General features: G+C 34.3%; 1 protein-coding gene across 1 annotated transcript; it reads right to left on the bottom strand.

Moving 5' to 3' along the window:
- Positions 1 to 3071: 3071 nt before the first annotated feature.
- Positions 3072 to 11463, bottom strand: LOC141343676 (protein NLRC3-like). Its single transcript, XM_073848270.1, has 7 exons — positions 11291 to 11463; positions 8260 to 10335; positions 7453 to 7626; positions 6499 to 6672; positions 5687 to 5860; positions 4065 to 4111; positions 3072 to 3992 (listed from the first exon to the last, which is right to left on the bottom strand). The coding sequence occupies exons 1-7, from the start codon at positions 11404 to 11406 to the stop codon at positions 3439 to 3441; spliced, it is 3315 nt and encodes a 1104-aa protein (XP_073704371.1). The 5' UTR covers positions 11407 to 11463; the 3' UTR covers positions 3072 to 3438.
- Positions 11464 to 22966: the final 11503 nt, after the last annotated feature.

Genomic DNA, 22966 nt, shown 5'->3' with positions numbered 1-22966 from the left:
ACAGGTGATAGACACCGGATCCCTTAGAACCTGCTCACAAGCTCCACATCTGGACTGATCCTGGATCAGATCATCCATCTTTTCACTAGAGAAACAGGTTTTAAATAACACATAAAACTTTACCATGTGAACAGTACAAGTATTATCAATAAAGCATTATTATATATGACACTTTATCAAAGTACAGTCGTGGCCAAAAGTTTTGAGAATGACACAAATATTAGTTTTCACAAAGTTTGCTGCTCAACTGCTTTTAGATCTTTGTTTCAGTTGTTTCTGTGATGTACTGAAATATAATTACAAGCACTTCATACGTTTCAAAGGCTTTTATCGACAATTACATGACATTTATGCAAAGAGTCAGTATTTGCAGTGTTGACCCTTCTTTTTCAGGACCTCTGCAATTCGACTGGACATGCTCTCAATCAACTTCTGGGCCAAATCCTGACTGATAGCAACCCATTCTTTCATAATAACTTCTTGGAGTTTGTCAGAATTAGTGGGTTTTTGTTTGTCCACCCGCCTCTTGAGGATTGACCACAAGTTTTAAGATCATAACATTCTGGAGTATATGCAAATTGCTATTATATATTATATTGCTATTATAAAAACTTAAGCAGCAACTTTTCCAATTTTCAATATTTATGTTATTCTCAAAACTTTTGGCCACGACCAAAATGTAATCAAGATTAAAGTTGAGAAGCTTTTTGCAGCAAATGTATTCAACATGCCCTATTAAAAAAGGCCACAGAACTATAAATCTTGCACAACCATACAAAATCTAAAGACGCCCGCACACTATCAAAATATTTTAGCCTTGATTTACAGTTGAAATCTGTAAAGACTGTAGTGATGATCTCAAATCAAGTTCAGCTGCTTTAAATGCTTTGAGAAATAAATTATATTGTGAAATAAATATATAAGTTTAAAAATAAATTTATAAATAAATTTATAAATAAAATAAAATTCTGACTTTCACTTGGCTGTCGTTTTAACATATTGTGTCAGTGTTATTCAAATGTATACCTTACTTAAAAAAAAACACTTAAAGTGCTGAAAAGAGAGAGTAAAAGAAAAATTAAAAGTACCAAAATGAAAAAAAAAAGTTTAAAAAAGATTAAATAATTAAATATACACATACTATACTACTAATATATATATACACATAAATATATATGTATGTATGTCTACATAAAATTATTTAAAATATAAGTCCCTTTAAGGGGAATCCCGTAGCTGTCTTCTGTGATTGACACTAGTTTGCAATTTGGGCGGGTTTTGAGGCTATTTTGCGGAGGATTTTTATTTATTTATTTAATTTCCGGGAAATGGTAACCCTGTTCAGCAGGTTAAATATTTGACCTGTCTGCGATGCAAACATGTGTGAAATTAGTTCTGACTGAAAATGATACCAGCGATGACAGACTGTTAAAAACAGCAATCCGATAACTTTGTCATTTCGTTGTAAACTTGTCATAACAAGTTGTAAAGTGTTTGGGTGCATACGAGGTACAGTGTTGCCTTCCTTAACAATAGATATCAAATACACAGTAATAACTGCTGTAATTTGTTATGCAGAAATGTTTTAGTGCTGGCCAATTATTTCACGGCAATCTAGTCTATCATTCAGATGTGGTTGTAATTTAGGCTTCTATAAACAATAAATGAGCTAACACGCATGAAAACACGTCATTTAACTACAAGGTTTGTTCCGGAAAATTAGCAGAGCAAGTCGAGTTCTGTCAAGTTCAAAGATCTTGGCAAAATCTAGCATGTAAATTATACAATTGTTTGAAAGCAGAAGTCTTAACAGGGTTATATAAAAACCAACTTTATCGCAATCGGAAACCAACCACATTTACATACAGGACGAGATTTTAAAACCTGTTATTCTTCCAGTTTCAACTCCTATGAAATTGTATGTAAATGCCTTCCGTGTTTTCTGAATAACTTACTGTGGTCAAACTTCTGCTCGTCAGTCCTGCTGTTTTCGACTCCTTCCTGGTCAATGAAAAAGCAGTAATGTTTTTACTTTCGGTTTCACGTGGTTACTCATAATAGGAAACAGATCAGATGTTTTGTAGAAAACATGTGAGTTTAATTGAAATTCCTGATACTTTGTTCTTATTGTACAGACACCATCTATAGGGATTCAAATATTTTTGTATGCATATGTACCAGTTTTCATTTAGTTTATATTTAAATTTATGTGACCTTTACACACACTCAAAAAAATGCTTCGAAACTACATGTATTGTGAAATAAATATATAAATACATTTAAAATGTATAAAATTTTAACTAATATTAAATTTGACTTGATTTTTATCAATGGCTGTCTCTTTATCATATTGTGTCAGTGTTTTTCATATGTATACCTTACTTTAAAAAAAAAATCTGGCAAAGTGCTGAAAAGAGAGAGTAAAAGAAGAATTAAAAGTACGAAAATGAAGAATTTTTTTTATATGCACATACTACAAAAAAAAATAGCACAATGTATTGTATTAATATAAAGGATTTTTAAAGGCGTCTTATCTGTATTTTGCATTTCATAAAGGTAATCAAGTTCAGTTGCAATAATAAGATAATTTGTGACCCTGGACCACAATACCAGTCAAAAGGTTAAATTTTACAAAACTGAGATATATACATCACATGAAAGCTCAATAAATAAGCTTTCTATTGATATATGGTTTGTTAGGATAGGACAATATTTGGCTGAGATACATCTATTTGAAAATCTGGAATCTGAGGGTGCAAAAAAAAATCAAAATACTGAGAAAATCACCTTTAAAGTTGTCCAAATTAAGTTCTTAACAATGCATATTACTAATCAAAACTTACATTTTGATATATTTATAGTAGGAATTTTACAAAAAATCTTCATGGAACATGATCTTTACTTAATTTCCTAATGATTTTTGGCATAAAAGAAAAATCAATCATTTTGACCCATACCATGTATTTTTGGCTATTGCTACAAATATACCCCAGCGACTTAAGACTGGTTTTGTGGTCCAGGGTCACATATATGGCTATTACTAATCAAATAAAATCAGTATCAACAAAATCCATGTTTGTATGTCTTTATTTTTGAAGGCAAATTAACAGGAAGCCCCTATTCATTTCTGACATGCTTTCCCTCTGAAGTCATAATGAGGATCTGCTCTGTCAGTGTCACTCAGTCGCTGTCTGTAAACTCCTTAAGAAAACAGGATATGAAGCATTTGCTTTTTCAGAAAGATTATGTACAAAACTGGGACAAATAACTAACAAATAACGCATTATGTCAGTGCAATACAAAACTGAATGTGCAAAATTGAACGTTATAGTTTCAATGAAATACTAGGAGAACCCCAGGGGTCCTGCAGTGAGAAAATGTCTGCCTCTAATACCTTTGTAGAAATGTAAATATTCTCTTGTAAATATTTTCTTTCTTTCATTCATTTTTGTGATTGACATCCTTGCTGTGACACAGAGACACAGATGAGTCATAATAAACCCCAAATCCAGCATACAGGGGTTCAGTGAATGTGGTTTTGAATGTGTGTATGTGTGTGAGAGTGTGTGTGTCAGAGATGCTGTAGTAGGACAGTGTGCCAGCTGAACAGTCCAGATACACACCTACTCGATTAGATGAAAATGAAGGGGCAGGTATATCAGTGCTATTATTACTGTGACAGGCAATGAAACGTTTGTAAAAGCCACTCAGATTCCAGGACTTTTGATTGAATCCAAACATACAGTCACTTCCTCCTTTCCTGCTGATTCCTTTATATGCCACTGATATTTCTGTCCCTGTCCCACTCCATTTAGCCTCCCAGTAACAGCGTCCAGTCAGTTTCTCTCCACACAGAACCTGAAGACATTCAAACCTCTCTGGATGATCAGGATAAGGCTGATGGTCTTTTATATGTTTTGCCGTCTTGTTGTCCTCACACAAGATGATTTGAGTGTGTGCTGTGTTTGGGTCCAGTGTGAGATCACAGGCATCTGAACACAAAAAGACAGATGAGAAGTACATACAAAATAACAATTGCTTTTTGTTTTTGTGTTTAGACCTACATTTCCGTAGTCCTGCTGTAATCCTGAACTCTCCTCCATGGTCCACACTATAAGCATACACACAAAAAATATATAAGCATGATTGCACTTTTCATAAAAAAAAAAATATGCAGCCATTGACGGTTCTAATTAACCCTCCTTTTTCTTGCAATTTTGTTCATGAGGCATTTTGTGCAAAATGAATGTTTTTAAGATTACATTAATTATTAGAGTACACATTAGATTAAATCGAAGAATAAACTGGTTTTATTTTTCTAAAATAACTAACTTTTTGGCATTTCTCCTCAGTCTGGCAATATAGTAGAAGTTCTATTAATGCTGCTCATGTCTCCACTGCTCAATTGTAATTTAAAACAAATTTGTTTTACTAATTATCTCAATTTTTGATGTTATTATAACAATGTATTTGCTGGCATTCTAGTATTTTCCAAAAAACTAGCTCCGATTATCTCCCAACCGTTTACTTAAAGGATTAGTTCACTTTCATAACAACATTTTACAGATAATGTACTCACCCCCTTGTCATCCAAGATGTTCATGTCTTTCTTTCTTCAGTCAGAAAGAAATTATGTTTTTTGAGAAAAACGTTTCAGGATTTCTCTCCATTTATTGGATATGTATGGCGCATCCAAGTTTGAACTTCCAAAATACAGTTTAAATGCAGCTTCAAAGGGCTCTAAACGATCCCAGCCGAGGAGGAAGGGTCTTATCTAGCGAAACGATCGTTTATTTTCTAAACAAATTGACAATTTATATACTTTTTAACCTCAAATTCTCGTCTTGTCTCGTCTCAAAGGGCATTTGAGTTTCTTTGTATGTTCACTTTGTAAACACTGGGTCGGTACTTTTGCAGTGATGTAAGGCGATTTGAAAATTTTTTGAAGTTAGGGAAGAAAACGAGATGGGAGTTTTTCGACATACCCTAACTGTAATGACCCAGATCAGACAGACTGTGAGCACAGAGACGAGACAAGATGAGCATTTGAGCTTAAAAAGTATATAAATTGTCAATTTGTTTTGAAAATAACTGGTTGTTTCCCAGATAAGACACTTCTTCCTCGGCTGGGATCGTTTAGAGCCTTTTGAAGCTGCATTTAAACTGCATTTTGGAAGTTCAAACTTCGGGGCGCCATAAATATCCATTATATGGAGAGAAATTCTGAAATGTTTTCCTCAAAAAACATAATTTCTATATGACTGAGGAAAGAAAGACATGAACATCTTGGATGACAAGGGGGTGAGTACATTATCTGTACATTGTTTTTGTGAAAGTGAACTAATCCTTTAAGACATAATGTCTGTGTTTACCTGAATACTCAGCAAGACAGGCATTTTTTGTGTCTGACCATTCAAACGTGTTACAGTGCACACTTTAAGTGAGTGTTAGTGAACATGTCAGTAATTAATTGAGTTTTTTTCATGGCTTATGGTGTTCCATAGGTTTCATCTGAGGCCACTTCAAAAGATACCTAATTGCACAAGAGCTAATACCTGCTTATTCCTGAGATTTGAGGTTTGACAATGTCCTAATATGTACACTGTATTCTATGTTTAAAGACACAGACATATTCACTCTCTACACCACATACACACAGTATTACTTCTTTTACTGCCCCACATACTTGAGTATCTGCAGTGAGCAGCTTGGATCGTTCAGTTTGTCATTGAGCAGCTGGACTCCTGATTGTCCTGGATGATTGTAGCTCAGATCCAGCTCTCTCAGGTGTGAGGGGTTTGAACTCAGAGCTGAAGACAAATAACCACAGCCTTCCTCTGTGACCATACAGCCTGACAACCTACAGACACACATCAACAGTCAGATCATCTATAAACACACATCAGTGCCAGGGCTGGATCTAGGTACAATGTGGTTCTGGGGTTTTATGTAAAGTATAAAACAATACATTAATTTAATCCATTTAACTCATCACTAAAACAAAGAAAACCTTGCAGGACAGTGGGTTCCCAGGGACAGGGTAGAACACCCTTTAGGAGTAGTGATCAGGTTAATATAGTCTAAATCAGGAGTCTCCATCCCTGCTTCTGGAGAGCTACTGTCCTGCAGCTTTCAGATCCAATCAAGGTGCTCTAGGCTGCTTGATTATTTCAGGAAGGTGTATTGGAGCAGGATTGGAACTGAAGTCTGCAGGATTGTAGCTCTCCAGGAGCAGGTTTGGAGACCCCTGGTCTAAACAAACCATAGCATGGATCAGCGATGAGCAACTTCGGCCAGGGAGTGCCACTGTCCTGCTGAGTTTAGCTCCAACCCTAATCAAACACATGCAGTCAAATGCATTTACCATTTTACAATTCTAAAAAAGTGGATGCGTAACTCTCATTAAACAGAATACAATAAAAGAATAACAATGGTCTAGGTATTTTATTGAGACAAGCAGTCTGTACCTGAATTTATGCAAAATACCCATTTACACACCTCAGTATCTGCAGCTGACAGTTTGGGCTCTTCAGTGCATCAGAGAGCAGATTTATCCCCGAATCTTGTAGGTCATTGTTACTCAGATCCAAATCTCTCAGGGCACAATTTGAGGATTTTAGTTCTGATGACACAATTTCACAGGACTGACCAGTAAGATTACAGCTGGACAATCTGAACAGAACAATAAAAAACAAAGCCATTACACAGCCATTGTATTATGCAAAGTTTTATTTGCCCTCTTTGATTGTGCATCAAAGCACTAGGGTTGTCACATCACAAAAAGTTCAGTAGTTCATACCAATACCACAGAAATTTCATTATTCTACTAATTTTTATATCTCTGTAGGGAAACGTTCTATGATGGCAGCCCAGCACAGCCCTTCAGTAAAGCAAGCTGAGAGGACTGTTCATGAATAGGATTCTGAGGAACTGTCCATTTACTATCAAATAATATTTAAATGTTAAGGGTGGTCAGGGTAGCATATGTCCAAATGCATCTCTGATGATACAAACATCACATTATCTGTTACAAAGAAATTGTATATGATCAAAGTCTAATATAATGCAACATAAGGCCTAATGTACAGATCAAGCTATAACACACACACACACACACACACACACACACACACACACACACACACACACACACACACACACACACACACACACACACACACACACACACACACAAACACAAACACAAACACACACACACAAACAAACAAACAAACAAACAAACAAATATGCATAGGAACATTTGAATGTAGCCACCTTGCAGCCAAAAATGTCAAGCACAAACAAATTAAGCTAGCTGTATTCAAGTAGTGTGACTACAATTGGTGCTACAATTTTAGTATTGTGCTGGTACCATTGTCAAATATATTGGACATCTAAGATTGAGATAACTGCTCTTACATAATAATTAAGTGGCTCAATCATAATAAATACCTTAGTATCTGCAGCTGACAGTTAGGACTCTTCAATCCATCTGAAAGTAACTTCACTCCTGAATCCTGTAGGTCATTATTACTCAGGTCCATCTCTCTCAAGACAGAGTTTGAGAATTGAAGAGCTGATGATAAACTCTCACACCACTGCACAGTGAGACTACAGTCAGAGAGTCTAGGAAAAACAGTATGCAAATGTACTGTCAGTGTATGTTTATTCTTTAGTACTTTTATTATTTGCAATTTTTCTAATCCTAATTAATTCAGATTAATTCTTGAATTTCCTATAATGACCTAATTTCCTTATTATTTTAATTTTTAATTTTATAGTTACTTGAAATGTAGGTATAAGAACTCATTACATTACATAAACCTGTGAGTATTGGTGTGCAATATGACAATATTAAATGTGAAAGATTAAAATGTCTTCAAAATCTGCCTTAGATGAGTGCTGTTACATTGTGTTACAGTGCAGTCTGTCGACTGCAGTCCAATGGCTGTTCTTTGATCATTACTGTTTTTGATTATCTTTTTCATGGTTACATTCACGTGACAGTTCAGTATTTTAGTTGATTAATCAAGTGCATGCATTTTAAAGCTATGCCAGTTTAAACTTTCAAAGGTTTTCATTTACACATAAGCTGACATAATTTTCTAAGCACACACCCTTCTTTTGTGTCTTAATTAGATGTGTCAGTAGAATAAACATATGTGCATTCAGTCTTAAAATGACTGCAGCCTAATATAACCTGGTGTTTTTTTTACTACACAAAAATCTCCCTTTTGTAATATACTATGATGTACTCACAGAGCGTTTATACAGTTGCTCACAGCTGGTATCAGTCTTCTTCTACCCTCATCTGATGTATTGTATTTCTTCAGATCCAACTCATCCAATGGCCCCTCTGACATCTGAAGCATGTAGGCGATTGTTGAGCAGTGAGCAGGAGAGAGTTTCTTCTCTGAGTGTTTGTCTGATTTCACAAACTCCTGAATCTCTCTGGACAGAGTCTGATCTTTCACTTCCAGTAGACAGAGGAACAGATTGATGGATCTTTCAGTGGAAAGTCCTTGTCCATTCTTGATCTTATCTTTAATGTACCGTGAGGTTCTCTTAATGCTATCTGAGCTGTTCTCTGAGTGTGTCAGTAGATCCTGTGAAAGTCTCTGATTGGATTCCAGTGAGATGCCCAGCAGGAACCGCAGGAACAGATCCAGCTGTCCATTCTCACTCTTAAGGGCTTTATCTATTGCTCCTTTATGCAGATAATGCATTGAATCAAAAACCTTAAGGGTCTCCATTGTGCAGCTTAAATAGCAGTAAAACACGTGGAAAGCAGCAAGAAACTCCTGAATGCTCAGATGAATGAAGCTGTAAACTTTCCTCTGATGAATCACAGATTCCTCCTTAAAGATTTCAGTGCAAATCCCAGAATACACTGAGGCGTTGGTGACATCTATGCCACTCTCACTAAGGTCTTTTTCATAGAACATCACATTGCCCTTCATCAGCTGTTTGAAAGCCACTTCAGCAAGCTTCACAATCACTTCTCTGTTGTAATGCAGGGGGATCTTCTCTAGATCTCTCTCTTCATACTTCTGATTCCTCATGTTGATCTGAATCAGCAGGAAGTGAATGTACATTTCAGTCAGAGTTTGAGGGATTTCCGCACTCAGATCTTCATTTAGGAGCTTTTGAAGCACAGTGGCTGAGATCCAGCAGAAGACGGGTATGTGGCACATGATGTGGAGGCTTCTTGCTCTTCTAATGTGTGAGATGATTCTGTTGGCCTGATGCTGGTCACTAATTCTCTTCCTGAAATATTCCTCTTTCTGAAGCTCATTGAATCCCTGAATTTCTGTCAGACGGTTGATGTATTCGGAGGGGATCTGATTGGCTGCTGCTGGTCTGGAAGTGATCCAGATGAGAGCAGAGGGAAGCAGCTCTCCTGTGATGAGGTTTGACATCAACAAGCCCACCGATGAACTCTCAGTCACATCAGAAACTTTCTGAGCATTTGAAAACATCAGTGTAATTCTACTTTCATCCAGACCATCAAAAATGAACACAATTTTACACTCTTCATAAATTTTTGAGTCCAGATCTTGAAGTTCAGGATGAAAAGCCAGCAGAATTTTGTGAAGACTGTACTGATGGTCTTGAATCAAGTTCAGCTCTCGAAATGGCAGCAAAAACATGAAATCTACATCTTTATTGGCTTTTCCCTCTGCCCAGTCCAGAATGAACTTTTGCACAGAGATGGTTTTTCCGATTCCAGCGATGCCTTTAGTAAGAACAACCTTGAGTTTGTCTTTCTCTTCACATTCTGGTTCAGGTGAGGCTTTAAAGATGTCATTGCAGTAGATTGGAGTGTCTTGTGCATGTTGTGTTCTGGCTGTTTTCTCCATCTGTAAAACTTCATGTTCTTCATTCACTCCTTCACTCTCTCCCTCTATGATGTAGAGCTGTGTGTAGATCCTGTTGAGGAGGGTTTCATTCTCTTGGAGTTTCATTCCCTCAAATAAGCTCTCGTACTTGTTTTTCATTCTGGTTTTGTGCTTGTGTTTGACTCTTTGCAGTTTATCATCATCTGCTTTCTGCAGGTCTCCAGTCTTCTCTTGTAGGTCTGCCTGTGTGTCACAGTGAGCGGAACCAGCAGAACTGGATGCTTCCATGACTGGTTGTAGAACAGGATATGTTCTGAATCTCTTTCTGCAATGTGGACAATCAAAGTCTTCTGCTTGTATCAACTTATCCCAGTAAGCGATAATACACTGTCTGCAGAAACTGTGTCCACAGGTTATAGAGACAGGACCTTTAAGAACCTCTCTACACACTCCACATTTGGACTGCACATGGGTCTGATTATCCCTCTTACAACTTCTGAGTCACAATAGAAAAACAAAAAGTTTTGAATCACAAGAAAAGACAGTAGAACACTTACTTGCACAAGATAATTAACATCATCATTTGCACTTTGATCGATAGCGAGGAAAACACTGAATCATTGAAAAAATTAAAAAGCAGGGAAATAAAATTAATCAAATTATTATAAAAAATCAATTTGGACTAGAGTTGATGATTAAACTGAGGTTTGTGATGATTTGGAAAGTGAAACAAATGAATCCACATCTAGTCTGATTTCCTGTTTGTGGAAAATATGTTAAAAGATTGCAAGACAGAAGACAAAGCGACATAGGCCTATGGCTTAATCCATTCATATGGTTTTACGGAGGCCTACCCTGCATTCAGTAAAAATCCAAGTGTTTACATATTTGGTTGCTTAATTGTTATTTCTTTTGTAAACAAAGCTTACTAATTTACTTTTATCTTAATATCTACATTAAAGAGCAACCTTAACATGCTATATAAAAATATCATGTTCATATTGTATAGCACAAGCCAAAGGATGCCAGGAAAAAACATGGATGCTGCATTTGTTAATTGCAAAAAATGTATTGCACAATCAATAAGTTAGTTCTGGTAGATCTTGTATTGTATTAAAGGGGTCATGAACTGAGATTCCAAAATTCCCTTGATCTTTTGACACTGTCATTGGTCATTGTACTATAAAAACATCCTGTAAGTTTCAAAAATTTGTTGTTACTCTAAAAACAGCTTAAAGGCAGTGGGCCAAAATGACAGCTTTTGGACTTTTCCACTCTATGATGTATTAAATTGTTAAGCATAGTATTAAAAACAGGACAGAAAATATCCTATTACTTCAAAATTATTGTTTTTGATGTAAAAATCATTGTAAGTGGACCTCAGAGAACAGTACAAAAAAAACAAAAAAAAAACAAAGGCAGTTCATGACTCTTTTAATGTTTTGTCTTACCTGGGGTCAGAGGTCACAGCTTCAACACTGAATGAAAGTGGAAATTCCATAGAATTGTTACTTTTCACAGACACACAGCTGGCTTCAGGAGATGCTGCAGTGTTTCTCTGCTCCATCTCCTTACAAAAAGAATAGTTTTATATCAGCTGTTTTCAACTGGGGTTCTGGGGCCCACTTGGGGCCCTCAGAAAACTTCCAACAGGGCCACAGGATGAATTCAAATAATTTAATACATTATTATTATTAATAATAATACCATTCATATAATTATTAACTTATTAAAATAAAAACATAAAATCAAGATGAACATTGGGACATTATGAGATAGTTCACCCAAAAAGACAATTCTGTTATTATTTGCTCACCTCCAGTTTTTGTTAATACAGAGGTTGGAAAAAGCAGCTTTGTCATAATTACAGCAGAAATAGCAGAAAAAAATATCTTACCTTATATTGTAGGGCCTTGAATATTGTGTTGAACAATGTGGATCCTCTGAGTCAAAAAGCACCGCTGCTTTAGATGTAGTTTTGCTCTTCTTTCCGTCTATAAAATTACACAGCTGTTAATTTAAAAAAAAAAAATTATAAATACTCAGGTAAACAATTTCAGCTAAAAACCTCTTTACTATTGAAGAAAAAGTCTTTTACATCATGGATGGCCTGAGGTTGAGTAAATTAACAGCAAATTTGACCCTAGTAGGGTTTTTTGTCACATCCTTCATCACAAAATTTTTCTAAAAGGGTCTTGTAATAACTCTGGTGTCATATGCGGTGTCATACTTTCATGAACTTTGTTGACCATGTTGCCCAAAAAAAGTATGGACATTGCCTTTGAAATACATAATAACTAACACAGTAAGGTCAAATTAATTTATTACATAGATTTTCCAAATGTATTAACTGCATTTGAGATTTCCTCTGTTTTTGAAGGATGTGTTATTTGTTTTCTAAAATAACGAATACTTTATTACTAGGGATGCACCCAAAGGAAAATTCTTGGCCAAAGCCGAACAAAATTACACACTGGGCCGAAGGCCGTTTGCTGACCACAGTTTTTCGTGTTTTTCCCCCATGTATTTTGCCAATTTTTTTCATTATTGCATAAATTAAATAGCCAATATTTGCTTTTTACAGTTTTATCTTGCTTTTCAAAGAAAATCTCAATTACAAAACAACTTAAAAATATGTATTTAACACTGAACATTTGTAACATTCTAGTCGAAATTATAGCCAACCAACAAAGCACAATTTAACTTAAAATTAATAAGTTAGTAAAATTATATTCTTTGGCCATTTTAAGTCCCCCTTCTTGAATCAGGCACGTGTTTTTAATGTACAAATAAATGCCGCCTTGCTGAGCAAAGAAGAATGTTATTATAAGTGTATTAATAGAGCTGTTGTAATGACTGTTATCATTAATTTTGTGTTTTTTTTATTATTTTATTTTGCAGAACTACAGTAAAATTACAATACTAACATTTATGAATGTTGACTTTTATTTTAGCGGTAACCCACAAGAAGACCTCAGTACTACTTTTTGCAGACAGCAGCAGATTTATGAATGATCCTCATCATGCAGATTTTCCTCACAAAATTACTTTTTTTGTAGATGAGAGTGGGCAACTGCAGTGAGGGGAGGAAAGATAAATTGCAGTGGAAACGAACAGTTCTCACTTCTCATAGTGGATTAGTCACGGTGATTTTGCATGATTCATGCTCATGTGCTTTGTTGCTAATAAACTGGATGTGATTTAAGTTCTGTTTTTTTTTTTTATATCATGTGAAAATTAATATAACGAACAAACGCCCAAAGTAGGCCTACTTGTTATTTAATAAGAAAACAAATCACATTTCTAACTGGCATGCATCGATCAGCAGTGATCATTTCTTCACAGATTTTGCTCATTTCGCACAAGCCTTTTCCCAGCTTCTCTTGACTCACTCTCATGGTACTTTGATGGTAAATGTCACAGTGACGTGGCATCACTGCCATCTCAAGTAGGACAAAATGTCTAAGCAGAAGACACTGCTTCAAGTCCTTGGGCACTTTTATCCTACATCACCAGTGGCTGATAAATACGGCTCACAATAAAGAGCATTTCTGATACAATGAATAAACTGCTATAGTTTTAAATGTTACATTGTTTTTAACATAAATTCACACTTTTGAGATCTCAGAGACTTGATATATACATTTATGGATATTTATTTAATAATGTGCTACAAATGTGTTTTATATTAAAAAGGAATATAAACATAAAATTTTAAATTATATTAAATATATATATATATATATATATATATATATATATATATTAATTTTTTTTAGAAATAATATAAATAAACAGTATTATTTTATTATTTCGAAAACATCAGAATAATAAAATGTGACCCAGGGCCACAAAACCAGTCATAAAGATCATTTTTTAATTGCTATACATCTGAAAGCTGAATAAATAAGCTTTCCATTGATGTATGGTTTGTTAGGATAGGACAATATTTGGCTGAGATTTTTTGAGATTGAGACAATTTTTTGAAAATCTGGAATCTGAGGGTGCAAAAAAATCGAAATACTGAGAAAATCACCCTTAAAGTTGTCCAAATGAAGTAATAGCAATGCATATTACTAATCAAAAATTACTTTTTGATATAATTACGGTGCGAAATTCACAAAATATCTTCATGGAACATGATCTTTACTCACTATTTTTATGATTTTTGGCATAAACGAAAAAACGATCATTCTGACCCAAACAATGTATTTTTGGCTATTGCTACAAATATACAGCTGATGAATAATTATTAACTCTTATTTATTATTATAAAAGATGAAATGAATGTAACAGCAGACTGCACATATGTGAATCAAGCAGAGAGGCGGTTAAACATTAAGTGGCATTGCATATTCCGCACAAAAGCTACTAGAACATGCTGATATGTTTGATGGAATAACATGTAACAAACATTTAGCATAACATCAAGTTACGTTTACTACTTTTACTCACAAATTGAAAAACCCCATTATAAAAACCCATAAGAAAATCTAAAAGGAATTAGTGGTTAGTCTTCTAGATTTTGTTGTCACAACTAAACCACTCTATAGGCCTTTGCATTGTAATATGTAGGCCTATATTGTAAATGTATTGTTTAATAAATAAATAAATCTTCAACTGAACTCAACTGAACTCTGGCAACTTCTGCAATGTAAATAGCAGAAGTTGTGTTAAGTTCTGCATTTTGGAGAAATTAGGATGTTTGTGCAAAACAATTAAACAACATATTTTGTTTTACTGTTAAACTACGTATTACATACTACAAGTCACTGTGTATTAACACAGCGGGGTACAAGACAGATATAAAACATTGCAGCATGGAGAAGCCTAATAGTTGTAGCATAAATTAGCTCAGTATAGAGAGCCTAAAGCCTATGTTTAAAAGCTGTGTTGGGCTAGTTACTCAAATATTTTGATCATTAGTTACTCCTTTAAAAAGTAATATTTGTAAGTATTACTTTCTGGCAACAATAATTAGTTACATTCCTAGAAGTTGTAACTGTTTATCTTTCAAATAAAACTCTTCCAGAATGTTACTAACAACATATTTCTGACAAAATCAATTTAATGCAATATTTTCTATTTGCTGAAAGTAAGCTTTGCCATATTCCAAGCTTGCCTAAGCAGAGAGGTGGTTAAACATTAAATGGCATTGCATATCCCGCACAAAAGCTACTAGAACATTCTGATATGTTTGAGGGAATAACATGCAACAAACATTTAGCATAACATCAAGTTACGTTTACCACTTTTACTCACAAATCATCGCAGTCATGACCAGTGTTGGGGGTAACGCATTATAAGTAACGCAAGTTACGTAATAATATTACTTTTTCCTAGTAACTAGTAAAGTAATGCATTACTTTTTAATTGACAAGAAAATATCTGAGTTACTTTTTCAAATAAATAATGCCTGCCCCCCCCCCACATTTATTGATTAAAAGCTCTCCTGTCCCCATGTTGAGAGAAATTGTAAGTAAGATCTTACTTTAGTTCTAGAATGTGAACATGCATTAATTCTTCTCTCACTCACTAAAAGAAAAGATACAGTATTCCTCAAAATGAATAAAAACAGTGAAAATCAACGCACCACCTGCAATAATTAAAAATGTAAAATAATACAAATATCCTTTATGTATTTAATCCCATTTTATTAACCGATGTCTTTGCTGCCGACCTTCGATGATCCAATTCATCCATACTAATAAGCAAAAATTACTCAAAATAATCTAACATTTGTTTCCCTTTTTTATTGCTGAAGAGTTGACATTTTGTCTTCTGCGGTCTACTGTACAGACGTCATTTACTAAATAGAACTAATTATTCTAATTATTCTATTGATATATGGTTTGTTAGGATAGGACAATATTTGGCCGAGATACAACTATTTGAAAATCTGGAATCTGAGGGTGCAAAAAAATCAAAATACTGAGAAAATCACCTTTAAAGTTGTCCAAATTAAGTTCTTAACAATGCATATTACTAATCAAAAATTACATTTTGATATATTTATAGTAGGAATTTTACAAAAAATCTTCATGGAACATGATCTTTCCTTAATTTCCTAATGATTTTTGGCATAAAAGAAAAATCAATAATTTTGACCCATACAATGTATTTTTGGCTATTGCTACAAATATACCCCAGCGACTTAAGACTGGTTTTGTGGTCCAGGGTCGGTCACACACACACACACACACACACACACACACACACACATACATACATATACATATATATATATATATATATATATATATATATATATATATATATATATATATATATATATATATATATATATATATATATATATAGCCTATATATATAAACAAGCCCTGCCCAGATAACGTAATTAGTTACTTTTTTAGGAAGTAGCTCAGTATTGTAATGAATTACTTTTAAAAGTAACGTTCCCAACACTGGTCATGACACTTATGAAAATAAATCTAGAAATTGTTTAAATTGTTGGATTTTAAATCAAAGGGGTAAGTAACACTAAGTAACTAAGCTATTATATGGATGGTAACTGTAATATTATTGCTGAAATCTTATTAGTAATTAGTTACACTACTAGTTACTGCAAAAAGTAATAGTATTACAGTAACTAAATTACAAGTAACTAGTTACTTCCCAACACTGTTTAAAAGCATCAGTATGTTACTTAGCATCTACATTATGCTCTGGCAGACAGCGGCATATGTGTCAGTCACTATTGGAGATTTCACATTCCGCAGTTTTCAGAGGTAGAGGGCTACATCCCACATTTTATTGTGGCATATGCTACAATCCACTGAAATGCCACTGAAAACCGAGATGTGCTGCTAAAAATAGCGGAATGAGCCAGTGGTGTCTTCGCCTAACATTCCATGTTAGTTAATGTTAAAACGCTATCGTCTAAACATCATTTCACATACAGTTTCATCATTTTAAATAATCTGAACGAGAACATGCATCACACCTTTATAAAAGTAGCCTACTCACCAAGCAAAACTCTCCAGTGGCTGAAAGTTTCTCGTCAATGGAAGCTGTATTTTCACTTTCGGTTTAGCGGTACGGCTATTTCAGAATGATTTAATACAAGTAAGTTTAGTTCAATTGTTAAAATCAGATTTTGTTTCTAAAAAGAGGATTAATTTACAGGGTATTGTCGCAACCACACCCTTTACCTGACGTGACCACGGAATCGGTTTGGTCGGTGTTCAGTTCCTAAAATATTTGGTTCCACCTGGTGGCGCCCAATTGATCTGCTTAATAATATTTCCTTAGTTGTGGGCGTGTCCTTGAGATAAAGCACAAACAAATGTAATTTAAGAATATTAGCCCTCCCTAATATCCTCCTGACTATCAGGAATTTTTTTTTTTTGAGATTTTAGTTTTTTTCTAGTCATTACATTGTTAGAGTATAAGAACAAAATTGAAAAATATTTTTTTTTGAAAATTTATGCTATGTCCTCTGTTTTTTTTTTAAATAAAAGACATGAATAGACATAAAAAGGCAAAAACAGTCCAATTTTTGTTTTAATCACAAACCAATTTTTATTTTTCATACCAAACTTTATATAAAGATGATTCTCAACTATTTTTAAAAAGATATTTACAGAATTATTTATGAAAAAAAAATGTGTAAAATGGCCATGAACAGGTTTTCCCATTATAAACAATGTATCTATAAACTGTGTATAATTTGCATATTAATGTGTTTTTGGGGCAATATATAATGAACAAATAAGTGTAATACTGGGAGTAATAATTGGCAAGATTTTCATAGTAATATCTAATATTTCTTGGCAATATTGAAATATAATTTCTTTCCTTATTCACTTGTTGTGTTTCCCAAAATGTGTAATAAACATGCCATGTCCTGGAGTCCTCTACAGTGGACATGCATTAAATTCAGTCTTATTTGAATTTGAAACCCCATAACATTTTCCTGAGATGTTGTTTTATAAGAAACAAAGTGTAAATTATGCAGATTTAAATGATTATTACAAAATATTATCATATTATTTCAATAAGGGTGTTAAATTTGATCACTAAATTAATGTCAGCCATTTTTAAAGACCAAGGAGAGGGAGTGGTCATGGTGAAATGGTGAAATCTCTGAAAAGCCCTGAATGTGCTCTGTACAGGACATCCAGAACTTAAAACAATGACATGTAAGGTCTCAGAGAAATCGCTAAAAACTTTTGTCCTCTACAGAGGACAAAACTCCATTGCTGGTAGTCAGGAGGCTATCGCAACTTATTAAATGAATTGTTTCGAAAAGGTAATTAACTACAGTTCACATGTTCAAAACCATTCTTAGTTTGTGCGATATCCTCTTGAAAAAAATGCTTCATTGCATTGTCATTGGTGCCCAGGGTCCATTTTTACATAGAAAATCTAGCATCTCTCTATCTATCGGCTGGGATGAGTCCAGATAAGCAGCTCCGGTGCAGAATATTCCCAGCCTCATTCTGAAATATGTAAACAGTACCTATGTTTACATTTTAGATCTCCTGTATATTAAAAGACAAGGACATGTGTTGAAGACTGGCCTTAAAATGCACATTTTAAAGTGTGGATTTGACCTTCTCAACTCCAACCAATACTATCATCTAGCTCTTCCCAAGTGTTTTTATTTATTTATTTTTTTAAGTAGTCTTTACTGCTGTGATGTGGACATCATGCACTAGATGGAAGCATTGGGCAGTGTGATCACTGGCAGGTGAACAGGTGTTTGGATGGGTGGAAAGGTCTGCAGTCCTCTGATCATCCAGATGCAGGTCTGAGGAAACACACCCAATAAATGTGCACAAGAACACACCTTTAAAAGCCTTCAAAAGAATGGTTTGTTGTATGAAACGAAACCTTTTTTGACCTAAAGCTTTGGGGCAGAACATTTAACAACAGGTTTTTGTCAATAAAACTTGATAAAACAAATACTACCATATATTTGATGCACTATATACAGAGTGGAAAGCTCAGTGAATCGTTGATGCATTTTAGCACTGTGATAAAATAGTTGTTGTGCATAACAATAGTAAACAAAGACATTTTTACAGCTTTTGAGCACTTGCAAACAGACATATGAGCAGACCATATACAGCATGTAACACAAGTGTTGATGACAATGGCAGACAATGTGCACTCCTGGGCAAACATAAACTTGATTAAGAAATGATGTTTTTAAAGTTTTGTGTTATTTTGAGAGCACATTCTTTATAGACTAGATTCGGAAGGCTGTCATATTCTGTAAAGAGATCTCATTATATATGCATGTGTCAACCAATCAGAATGAAGAATTCAACAATGCTGTTGTATTCAATAAATAATTGACTGTAGACCCTTGAATTATTGATTATTAACGCACACTCTCAGCACTGTCATCTTGTAGGCACATTAATTTTCTATAATATAACATTTTCAATTATTTGTTACATGCACACACAAATACGAAGACTCATTCACCTGCAACTTTTCTTCCCTGTCACTCTGATCACTCTGTTTGGACAAAAATCCAAACCCATTCAGATAAAAATCTTGGGTAATTTTTGATAACTATCTGACCTTTAAAACCACATTGCACGGCTCGGGCATGAAGGTTTGCACTGCACCACATCAGGAAGAGCCCTTCCTAACTGCAGGCTGCACAACTCCTCATTCCTTGCAATTTCTAGACTGGACTATTGCAAGGCTCTTACGGTTTGACTTTGTGCAATCAAACCTCAATAAATGATGCAGAACACATCAGACTGGCCATTCAAACCAAGAAAGCCCATGTTACACCTCTCCCTGTCTCTTTACAATGGCTATCCCTTGATGCTTGCATCAGATTCAAGGCAATGATGTTTGTGTAGAGAAAAACCTCATTGCTTCATTCCTTCTTATGAGTCTACATCCCTTCCAAAAGCCTGCAATCTGTGAGTTTGTGACTCCTCATAGTGACATCCCATTTCCAAAACCTTATTCATTGTTCCTTGTTGGTGGAATTATCTTCCTAATCCTATCTGGACAGCCAAATCCCTGAAAATTTTCAAGAAACAGCTGAAAACTCATCTCTTCTGTGAGCACTAAACTGCATTTTGCTGATTCTTATTAGAATAAGTGGGTCTCAAAGTATAGAGAAAAAAAAAAGGGTATAAGTCCCTTGATGGTCTAATATTTCACACAGATTTCCAAAGTGTGGATCTGTGCATATTTTTACAGCTAATGCCATTCACAATTTATTGCAGTTTATAGGAGGATTCAGTTGAGAATTAGACGTACTGACGAGGTTTGAGAGGTTAATAATCAATATCTACCCAGGTAATAAATATAGTAGAATTTTTTTTTTGAACATTTCGACATGTCTTGTTTTCTTGTTGTGATTAGAATGCTATTTAAAGGTTACAAAAATGTTTCTTAGACCATTCTACTAACTTAAATTTTACCCATAATATAATTTTCCGAACGTTTACTTTTAATATTCTAAGAAGCTTAAAATGTCAAGTTTTATTGTTGTGATGATAATGTTACTTAAAGGTTGCAAAAATGTTTCTTAGAATGTTCTACTAACTTCATTTTTGGCACCTAAACATAAATGTTATTTGACTGTAATATTCTAAGAATGTTAAAATGTCTTGTTTTATTGTTGTGATTATAATGTTATGTATAGGTCAATATTCAGGTTTAAATAACATCAGATGTTCAGAGAATTAATCACACAACGTTTTCTCTCAACATTGTAATAAAACATCTGACTCTGGACCACAAAACCAGTCTATTTATAGCAATAGCCAACAATACATTGTATGGGTCAAAATTATAGTTTTTTTTCTATTATGCCAAAAATCATTAGGATATTAAGTACTAATGTACATGAAGGTATTTGGTAAGTTTCTTACTGTAAATATATCAAAACATAATTTTTTATTAGTAATATGCATTGCTAAGAACTTAATTTGGACAACTTTAAAAGTGATTTTCTCAATATCTTTATTCTTTTGCACCCTCAGATTCCAGATTTTCAAATAGTTTATCTCAGCCAAATATTGTGCTATCAACAAACCATACATCGATGGAAAGCTTATTTGTGACCCTGGACCACAAAACCAGTCATAAGGTTAAATTTTACAAAACTGAGATGTCTATATAATATGAAAGCTCAGTAAATAAGCTTTCTATTGATGTATGGTTTGTTAGGATAGGACAATATTTGGCTGAGATACATCTATTTGAAAATCTGGAATCTGAGGGTGCAAAAAATCAAAATACTGAGAAAATCACCTTTAAAGTTCTCCAAATTAGGTTCTTAACAATGCATATTACTAATCAAAAATTACATTTTGATACATTTACAGTAGGAATTTTACAAAAAATCTTCATGGAACATGATCTTTACTTAATTTCCTAATGATTTTTGGCATGAAAGAAAAATCAATAATTTTGACCCATACTATGTATTTTTGGCTATTGCTACAAACATACCCCAGCGACTTAAGACTGGTTTTGTGGTCCAGGGTCACATTTATTCAGTTTTCAGATTATGTATAATTCCACCAACATTCTATAAACATTACTTTAAGAAAGTTGGTCCTAACATTTACGGTATATGAGCTTTAAAAAACATCAGTGAAAGTTACGGAAACCTGATTATACTTGATCTGTAACAACACTCCGAACTTTTATAAAGATTAGCTGCAAAAACATAAGCAAATCAACATACTTCTTTTCTCTCCAGTAGAGTAGAAAGAATTGCTGATAAGATTCAAATTAAATGTTAGGTGTTCATATGAGGATGCTAACTTTGACAAGATGTTATCTGTGCTGTGCAATAAGGACAATTCATGGAAATCTATTTATTTGTTTGGTGTTTTAACACCAACAGTCTGTATGATTATTACTGTGTACTCAAAGCATGGCAAGACTTCATCAGTGAAAGAGAACAGTGGGCAAAAACTGAAAGTTCATGATAGGGACCATAAAACACTAAAAAGGAATGCGTCCAATCACGGAAAACCTAAATATTCACCTTGAAGACTTCACCAAGCCAACATCCATAAACCAGCTGCTTACGTTTTAAATCACAGACTCCATGCTAAATGTAAAAAAGACGGTGTATTGATTTTAAAATCTGGACAGTTGGAGCACCAAGATAAATGAAACCACTTTGGGCAGTTTTGCAGAGAAGATGAGGAGATTCCCTTGATCAACATCTTTTTCTCTCTTTCTCTTCCTCTATAACGACATTATTAGGTTCAAAACAACACTAGACCAAAGCTTTTTATCTATAGACACACACAAAAAAAAAAAAAACACTGACACATTTTTCCAAAGTGCAAGTGCACAAGCGTCATAATATTCTGCCACAGCATATCAGGTAAATGGCTGGGTGTGGTCCACTGGTTCTGACAGCATACGCAGCAGGAGATACTGACATTTAACTATCAAAAATACTGGGAATACACTGGCATGCCCTTACGTTTAATTAAGATTAGCTCTGATAGTCTCCAGGGGATCTGGGAAAAATGTCAGCACCCAATTGCCTCTGGAGGGGGTCTCAGCAGCTGGCAAGAGAGCTACAATGACTGCCTCTGCAAAATAAATGATTCAAAAACTTCTGCACTTTGATGAATCGTAAAGAAATCTAACAACATCCCTGACAGCTTCTGAAACAGTTCTTGTCTTGTATTGTTGTGCTGTCCTCTTGTAGTGGTTATGATGTTCTTAGATTTAAAGAGTTAAGATTAAGAGTAAAAACAGGTACTCCTGCTAATTTATAATTTAAAGTATACTTAAGTTCAAGTATATTTTAAGTATACTTTATGTAGTAAGTTTACAATTACCAGTGTGCCAGTAGAATATGTGTACTATTTCAATACTCCCAGGGACTAAATTGGCCCACTTTCTAGTATATAACAGTGTACTTTTAAGTATACTTTAAGTATAGAAGTAGTAAACTTAGAGTACATAACTAGTTTACGTAGTTCTGTGTTTTAAGGTATACTGATAGTTTACTAATTAAATACTTTTTGTGCATTTTTAGTACACTTTGAAGTATAGTGTCAGTAAACTACTAGTTTAGTAGTTTTATACTGCAAGTATACTCGTAAGTTTTCTGTAAGTGAACTTTACATCATACTTTAAGTATACTACTATGA

The sequence above is a fragment of the Garra rufa genome, chromosome 10 (genome assembly GCF_049309525.1).
Source record: "Garra rufa chromosome 10, GarRuf1.0, whole genome shotgun sequence".
NCBI classification, from domain to species: Eukaryota; Metazoa; Chordata; class Actinopteri; order Cypriniformes; family Cyprinidae; genus Garra; species Garra rufa.
Note: the sequence above shows the minus strand (reverse complement) of the source record. Positions and strands in the feature narration are given on the sequence as shown.